General features: G+C 37.6%; 1 protein-coding gene across 1 annotated transcript in view; it reads right to left on the bottom strand.

Moving 5' to 3' along the window:
* Positions 1-9,108, bottom strand: part of PARK2 (parkin RBR E3 ubiquitin protein ligase) — a gene marked incomplete at its 5' end in the record, with an annotated part of 569,778 nt that overhangs the window by 446,182 nt on the left and 114,488 nt on the right. Inside the window, one exon of the mRNA XM_017746201.1 lies at positions 8,111-8,229. Coding sequence (XP_017601690.1) covers positions 8,111-8,229 — 119 coding nt within the window. The remainder of the gene's footprint in view (positions 1-8,110; positions 8,230-9,108) is intronic.

The raw sequence follows: 9,108 nt of genomic DNA, 5'->3' as shown, positions 1-9,108 counted from the left end.
GGCCCCCCTGCCATATTAAAAAAAAACAAGCCCCACTGTCACATCCCATGATTTGTTTGTATTGTAATACATTCCAGCAATACATCCACAGCACATTTTGGTCTTACTGAGTAGAAAAGGGGATCCAAGAGGGATCAGGAAGGATTCACCTACATATGCAACTATGGCTCTAATGTCAAGAATGCTGATGAATATTCATTGTACCTCCTTTCATCACAAAAGGCTAAGAAACATTAGAAAGAGGGCCCTTCTTTGTGAGAGGAGGAGTTACTTTATGGAGAGAAGGCCATCTTTGCACATAGTTAAGGCAATGACAGCAGTACTGCCAATAATTAATTTGTGACTTTTCATTTTCCCGTTGAACAATACATTTTTGGAGGTGCAATATGCAAGCAGAGGGACAGAGCATTCCCTCTGTGGTTACATTTCTGCCCCCCCAGAAGAGGAGCCCCCATACTTCCCCCCAAACTAAAGCTGAATACTTATCACATCTGCTGGTACTCCCTTTTTTTCTCCCCAAAAGGTATACATATAACAAAAAGGCATAACATTAATAGAAATAGCACAAGACCTATAAGAGTGAAAGAGTTAAAAGTCCACATCTGATCTACATTTATACACTCAGAGAATGTACAATATTGCATGAAAAATAATCAAATGCAACTAATATTTTTGACAAAACACGTGTTACTCTGAGCATGGTATTTTTTACTAATCTCAGGCCTTCCATGATATACTGAAATAGACATTAGTGGGGATCTCACCTCTTTGTATAAATATCTGAGAGGAGAATGTAAAGAAGACAGAGCCAGTCTCTTTTCAGAGGTGTCTAGTGACAGGACCAGAGGCAATGGGCACAAATGAAACACAGGAGATGCTACCTGAGCATAAGGAGCAACTGTTGTACTGTGAGGGTCACTGAGTGCTGGCGCAGGTTGAACAGAGAGGCTGTGGAGTCTCTATCTTTGGAGATATTCAAAAGGACATAGTCCTGGGCAACTGGCTCCAAGGGAGGGTTGGACCAGATGACCTTCAGAGCTCCACTCCAACCACAACCATTCTGTGAATCTGTGCTTCCTGATATCACAGCAATTGCAAGGACAAAATACACTGAACACCATCTGTATTACTAGGCATAAATCTATCCTCTCCGGCAAAAGGGTTTATTAGACATTTGATTCAGAAACTCATGTAAAAGTCTTATCTGAAAGTAAATTTGGTAACTGTTTTCCTTTTCATTTATGACTGTTGTCACCCAGGCTGGAGAAACTCACTCTAGGCTTCACATTAAAAGGCAGTTTTATTTCACAGCATGACTTGAAGCAGTACATAATACTGAAGTCATTTTCCCTCTTTCCAATGGTATTTTTTCTAGCTTTTAAGACACTTTATAATGTGTAACCTCACTGAAAACACGTACTGCAATAAATATTATAAATCATGCATAGATATCACAAAGCTTCTAATAGAATGAGGAGTTAAAATATACTTTCTATTCTATTAAAATAAAAGAAGAACTTACATTATTTTTTCAACATAGAGGAAAAACTGTTTCCTTAGCCAAGTTTATTTTGCATGAAAGAATTGCTGTTCCTTCTTTTGAAATGGATGAGATTTTTTTTTCATAAATCAATAATATGTTTTCATTTACTGTATATTACAATTTATGTCCAACGTAATGAAGTTTTTCTTAAGGGATATTTAAAAATAAACAAAAGAGGTAGCTAAAAGCCTGAATAAAACCATGTCAAGTCTTCTGAATCCTGCCAACTGTTCTCTTCAGATGGAGCTGAGCATTTTGGAAGCCATCCCTAATGGCATTGTCACTATGTGAGACAGGTGCAAGAGTGAAGCTGTCCTTTAAGAGGTTCAGAGTGAAGCGAGAGTTAGAGCCAGAAACAGAAGTGGAGAAGAAAGAACAAAAATGGTTATAAAAGAATAATTTGCAGCCATCCAATGTTGAGTTTTCTTATTTCTCTAAGTGCCACAGTATCTTAAACAGGCCCCAGGAATATTTGTTGGAGCAGTCTCCCCAGGGTGCATCTGGATTTGGCAAAATCTAACATATCATCAAAGAAAAGAGACTTTTAAAGATAGAAATGTACGTATTATCTTGGGGGTTTTTTCTGATATCCATGTTATTACAAGCAACGAAGACACTTGATGAGTGATGGCAGAATCAGACCTGCAGATTCCCTGCGATCATTCTTAGGAAAAGTTCCACTGGTAATCCTAAATTCAGAGTCAGCTCAGCACTAAATTTACTTAATGTTGATGCTGTGCACCAAGTGACTGCAAGCAATGTAAGAACAATAAGGAAGAGCTGATGACATGAATTCCTTGAGTGAATGGCAGCCTCAGCAGTTCATATTCAGCATCCCTGTTACCATCAGATCACTTTGTAAGAGAAATGAGTGCACAAAATAGAACATTTCCCTGTGCAGCAGGTAGGGAGAAGATCAAAATATGCCTGATTTCTCTGTGGAATCCTGGCACAGCTGAGCTTGGACTACACAACAGAATATCTGTATTTAAGATGTTTCCTCTCTCTCAAAAAACACTGGATCATTAGGAAAAAACATTAGGCTTACAATTAAGTGTCCTGACTTAATACAACTTATGCAGAAGGATTTCCTGATTCTGTGGAAACCCTGGGAAAAATTGTTCCAAGAGCTCATTTTCTCTGGCCTAGTCTTCTCAAGGCAGCATTAACATCAGTGCCCAGTGGTGGCAATTTAGATGTCAGAATTGAGGCACTTTCCATTATTTATGTAAAAAGAAGCACATATATTGAATACATGTAATTTCCTGTAAATACTATTTCTGTCAGCCAAATGCAGGGAAATTAGGCTATTTTTGTACTAGTACATTCATTAACAGAAACCCAACAATAAATGGTTGTTTCACATTTGTTAGTTTGACCAAGGAGTCACACATTGCAATGGTAACTTTCTTATGCACAGTATTCAATAGAAGCATTTTAGCACATGGTGTTTGTCATGTGTAAGCTATAATATATATCAAAAACATTTGTATCCTCCCAGAACACATGTAATTTTGAATAGACAAATACCTATGTTACCCATTCTCAAGAATTCAATCACATTTTTAATACCTCCCCAGCCTGTAAATGAAATCACGCTTTTTCACATACACTTCAATGGCTGTTTATTTTGCAGTTTAGCTTTAAAGGACAAATTGATTTTTTGTAATCTGTTTGCCATATTACCCCAGTAGTGTAACCAGCAGAGGGGAGAAGCTGACTCAGCAGCAGGAAGGACTACAAAATTTCAGAGGTGCTACTTGTCCCTTTTTCTTTCAGTCAGCCTTGCTCTGATGCAGTGAGCAGTACCCTTTCCTTTCTCTGTCACTGAGGGAGGACACAAGTAACTAATTCCAGGAAAAAAAATGTGATCTGAAATGAGCAGTGGTGAGAGGTTATGCACTGTGGAATGGAGTTTTACAATTATGTATTTAAAAAAGAGAGATAAAAATAAACTGCCTTCTTATTTTATATTGTTGTAAAATCTCTGCTAAGTTTACATTCATCAAAAAGAAATCACCCTATTAAAATAGCTTAAATGAAGATAGGAAGCAAGATCTCAAAGCAAATTACTGTGTTACAGATCATTCTGTTCCTAGGAAATTTCAAAGTATCAAATTCCAAACACTGTACTATCATCTATTAAGAAGACCACCTACACCATTTATGAGCTATTATTTATCAGTCACTGAAAGGCACTCAGAATTCTGACTCTTGTGCAAAACTGTGATGTACCACACAGCCTATGCTGACAAGCCACCCAGATCACAAACCTTTCATGGTTCCGGAGAAACAAAATTCAGCAAATGTCCATTTCTTTGTTAGGTTTAAGATGAAAAGAAATAGATGTAAGCAACATCCTTGATATGACAAATGATGGAAGAGCAGTTCTGTGGCAGAGACAGTATAACAAAATCTGTGAAGTCAGGAGGCTCCTCTGGAGAACAGAGGGCAGGGACAGCAATGGGACAGTGCGCACCAGACGTGCTGTAAGTGTCAGAAACTAAATCCCATCTCAGCTGGAAGGAGTTAGATCTGAATGTAACTCCTCATGTCTGAAAAGGTCTGACATAATGATGTGAACACTTGCGAGTATAGAGGAGCTATGACAAACTCCTTTGGTGCTTGTGCTGGATGATATACTGAAAACTCAGTACTAACTAGTAAGGACACAAAAGAAGAACAATGACCAAGTAGTGGTAAGTCCCCACACAAGAAATGGCCTCACCATAGCACCTGTGCCTGAGAAGGGAAGCCCGAAGTCTATTTGCCACACTTCAATCCAGACTCTTACTCTGGTTGAATGCTGCATTATGACAGATACCAAATCAAATGTTCACATCTTTTTTTACCAGGAGTACACACAGAGTAAGTTACTTTGGGAAAGTGTGGGTTTGTGTATAGCCTGGTGCATATCAGTTTGCAGAATCAGGCCTTCCATTCACAGATACACGTTTTCCTTTTCACTAGAGAACTAACACTGTGAATGTTAACACTGTTACAGTTCCAAAAGGACTGCAAATGTGACTGCTATAATCAGACCTTTTTGTGTGGGCTTTTCTTTTTTTGTTTGAGTTTTCTGTTGCTTTGTTGTTTGGTTTGTTGTTGGGTTTCTGGTTTGTTTTTGGTTATTTTTCTGGAAAGAGGAATACCCTAATTATCTGAATAATGGCTGCTAAAATTTTCAAGCTATGTGAAAAAACTTACTGGTAGGCCTGTAGGTGGCCTACATAAGACTCCCACACTCCAATCTTTCCAGATATCTTTTGTGCTTGATTAATTAGAGAAACTACGGAGATGTGATATTTTTACAGTGACTGATGTTTTCTTATAATTAAATTAACCTGCATATATCTCCCATAAAGCATTAGGTCATGAAATTCTTGTAAAGTGCCAGGTAAGTGCCAACTGTAAAATTACAAATTTAATTTTTAGATGGATGTCCTCGGTAAAAATAAAAACAGTGGGCTCTTTTATTTCACAGAAATATCGTATCATAAATCTACTCTGAGCATCATATATTAAAATAATGCTATGCAAATAGGCATGACTGCTAATATAGAATCTTTAGAATAAGACTACTTAAATGAATAAGTAATATTTAAAATGTCAGTCAACAAACCATGAAAAAAGAAAGCTCAATTTAATTAGGCTGGTCATTTGTGGCTTAGGTAGTCAAAGGATTAGCATGTAGAGTAAGTGAAGGCTGCACAAAGCTTTGCGCAGGTTTTACACAGGTATTCACTTTCATCTCAATAAAAGCTTTAGTGTAACAAATGCTGGCTTACAGCATGCTTTGGTGCTTATGGCACAAAGGAGCTTCTCAAGAAACTTGCTGTGTTGCCATGTAAAGGTCAGGCACAGTTTACCAAGACTGCAGGGAACAAGAGATGAAAAAAAAAGGGGCTTTGCTGACAGATCTGTAGTATAGTTGTAAAGACAAATTTTTTTAATAGTTTATGTCAACTTTATTTTGACTAATTTATCTATAAAAGGAGAATAACTACAGTACCAGTAGAGAGGATATCTATCTGCAATCAGTGGTACAGCCCAATGGGATTGGAGGGGAAAGACAGAAGGTTTGGGATAATACACTAACTTGAACTTTTTTTAACCTTTTCAGCAGACTTTGCCTACTGTAGACTGCAATGCATTGAAGAAAGCAGGGCAAATACAACTCACTTGCTGTGAGAGCCACACTTTTACCTGGCCTTAACACAGAGAGGTCTCTGCACATTAAGTTTCAGTACATATTAGAAGCCACCCCAGCTGGAAATATTTTCTTGTCCTCTTGGAAGGTGGACCAGAAAAGAAGGTGGGGCAGGCACATGCAAAGTCTGCACCTACTCTTTATAACCACAGGAGTGAGATAGATTCTGTGTGTTTATAAAACAAACTGACTGTTGCATAGCACATTCATGACATTAAGAGTGCCCATATTGAAAACACTGCACTTTGGAAGCCCAGAGGACTGCCAGCCCAAACTGCAGGGACAGCATGCTCACTGTTCCTAACTACTGTGTTCTGCTTCAATTTGCGAGGAAAAGAATGATAGCAGATTTTCTTTGTTTTGGGGAGAAAGTATCAAGAATCTTACATGCAAATTATTTTCACAGCCAAGCCAAGCATTATTTGAAAACTGAAACAGAATAAAATTATCATTTTAAACTCCAGAAGATATCTCCTTTCCCTCTTTTGTATTTTTATGCTGAACTACCTTTTCAAATCTTCTGAAAGTTGGGATTTTTTGAATCAACCTTGAAAATTGGAACAGCTTCCACTAAAAGTTTCCAGCTACTTTCTTTTCATATGTACTGTAAAATATGCTAATAGAAAAAAGCAGCAGCTGTAATCTGCTCATTCAATTGAATTTATCAGCCTGCATATATTAATTGTGTCATTGACCCCATGTTTGCCAAAAAGAATGTAGGCCTGCATATATTCCAGGCAATCGGAAGTTATTTATAGGTATACCATACTGAAACTTTTTAATATGGCATTTCCACCATGGAGTTCTGAGGAATTTCTAGGAGACAATACAGAGTTGGTGTCTTTTGGGGGGTTTTTTCAATCTCCAAACCAAAGAACAGTGTTTAGTAGATACTGTAAAAGCTGAAAAGTTTGGAAATTTATTTAGGTTTATTTAGAACTAGAATGCAGTGACCCCAAATCAAACAGCACAGATGAGAAAGTCTTCATTTCCAAAAGCAGACATGCTGAAGGAAGCTGCCGAGTGTAGCAAAGGACTCATGTTGTGTGAGGTAAATGGAATCCAAAAGATTCACACTCATCTTGTGATAACAGCAATGTCTTTCTGCAGCACTGACTTCATGTATTCAATCTGAATACAATATTGTCTCTGTTTTTATCCCTCCTACCACTGGAAATGTACATTAATGGTGTCTTCTGTCTTGATTGATATGGAATTTAAGCCTATACTAATTACCAATATTTAAATACAAATTCTGAGAGAAAAAGAATCCCCTTAGATGTGTTCATCTGAAACACCACAAAATGCAACACTTCGAAGCCTCTGAAATAAATCAGAGATAGTTGGTTAATCCAGGAATAGCACACAAAGCTTGAGGGGGATTGTGGTTGTGGGCTTTTTGAATTAGATGTGTATAAACATGGTATGGTTTATTCTTTCCAAGGAGAATAGGACCTGGGTTTTTAATTGCTATTTTTTTACAGTGCTATTTCATGTAAAGACATTGAAGCACTGTGCCACATTGAGAACACAAAGCTGAAACTTTAAACCACAGCAGAAGACAAATCTAGACATTTGAATGTGGGCTAAATATGAAGGTCCCCCCCCCCCCAAGCTATAGCATGGTATGGCTCAGTCTTCAAAACCTAAGCCTCTCACATAAACGTGGTTGACAAGCACTGATTTAGGAGAGAGGAAGGACTCTCATTCAACAGTAACATAACCAGTGAAAATTAGCAGCACTCAGACAAAAAAAACCCTTTAAAACTTTAGACTACTGCACATTCAAGTCACTCCCCAACACTTTCTCATTTTAGTGTGCAAACCAAACTTGAGAGATCTCTTACCAGTTTTCTGTTCAAGAACAACGCCTTTACCTTGACTTTACATGCTGCAGCTGGAGGGATTAATATTCTCAACTACACATCCATTCAAAACCTTCTGGCCTTAGCTGATAATGTTCACAACTTAGATCTGAATTCACGTCTTTCTGTGGCCTTAACAACAGCTCCAAGCTTTGAATAAACATCTACCATCCCCTTTTTAGCACACATGTAGTTCTATAAATTGTGCATACAATCAGGTTAATCCTCAGCCCTTAAAATAAAGAGCTAAGTATGTCTTTCAAGGACTGGAGCTCTAGTCTGCATGATGTTCCTTGTATATGCTCCAAATAATGGAAATAAGTGAGTGAAATTTTCAAAATCCTTTGAATTACTCTTCTCTGCTATAAACAGCAAGAAAAAAAAAAGAAGCAGGACTACATATATATATAGCCATATGTATGCAAATAGAAAAGACTAGTTATATCATCTCCATATACCCCAAAACCTTGAAACAAATCCAAAAAAGCTTACCCTTGCCAACGTCAGGGTTCCTTGTTTACACACGCTGCAGCGGACCCTCAGTTTTCCAGGCTTCACAGCTTGGCAGAAATCTTTGCAAAAAACATAAAAACTGTTGTAACTTGCTGCACCTGTCAAGAGGAAAAGCAAACAAACAGTAAACAACCACTTATGATGTATACTGAAAATCAGTACCAAACTGTCATGAAAGCTTTCTATTTCACTCTGTAAGTGATAAGTTAAAAGAATTTTAAGTTCTGAAGACAGCTTTGTGATCATCTTATCTTGCCTGATCTAGTTCCTAACACCTTCCAGTAACTCCTGCTTCTTGATCAATAAGTACAGGTGAACTACACTGTAACTCCTTGAAAATGCATCCAGAGCTTACCACTGGTGAGCACCAACTGAAATCCTTGGCAAGTGATGTATGACATTAATTACCCCAGTCCTCCATAATTTGCATCTCACTTCTAGTCTAAAATTGTCTACCTGCAATTTTTATGAGGTCAAATTGCATGAAAATTTCTTTAGATGAAGCTTAAAAGATGAATTTGACTGATATCACAAAAAGAAAACAAATATTTAATTTAGCAAACTTACTTCTATTCATGGAAGACTGGAAGCCAGTTCTTTATTCTTGCTGGCAGCCTTATAACCTAGCAAAGTTTGCAAACTGCTGCCAAGATATTAGGCCAAGTAAATTTTCAAGGAAAATGAAATGAAACACATTCTGTTCTGTGAAACTATGGAACAGAATGTGATATGCAGAGAATTGTGAAAGCCCAGTGCAATGCTAATGAATTTCATTTCACAGGAAACAATGATCACTGTTTTGAGTGAAGCACTTTTTAGAATAGCTATGGCTATTCCTTACAAACTGTTGGAATATCCCTGGCATGGTTTTAATCTATACTGGACAGCTCCAAGTTCAGAGACTCAAGCTTATCATCAGAAGTTGAAATGAGACCAGAATAAAGTTTCAAACAGAAATTTCTCAGTACCAAGAGGAG

The sequence above is a fragment of the Corvus brachyrhynchos genome, unplaced genomic scaffold, assembly GCF_000691975.1.
Source record: "Corvus brachyrhynchos isolate BGI_N302 unplaced genomic scaffold, ASM69197v1 scaffold70, whole genome shotgun sequence".
In the NCBI taxonomy this organism is placed as follows: domain Eukaryota; kingdom Metazoa; phylum Chordata; class Aves; order Passeriformes; family Corvidae; genus Corvus; species Corvus brachyrhynchos.
The sequence above is the reverse complement of the archived record's forward strand: the minus strand, read 5'-3'. Positions and strand labels throughout refer to the sequence as shown.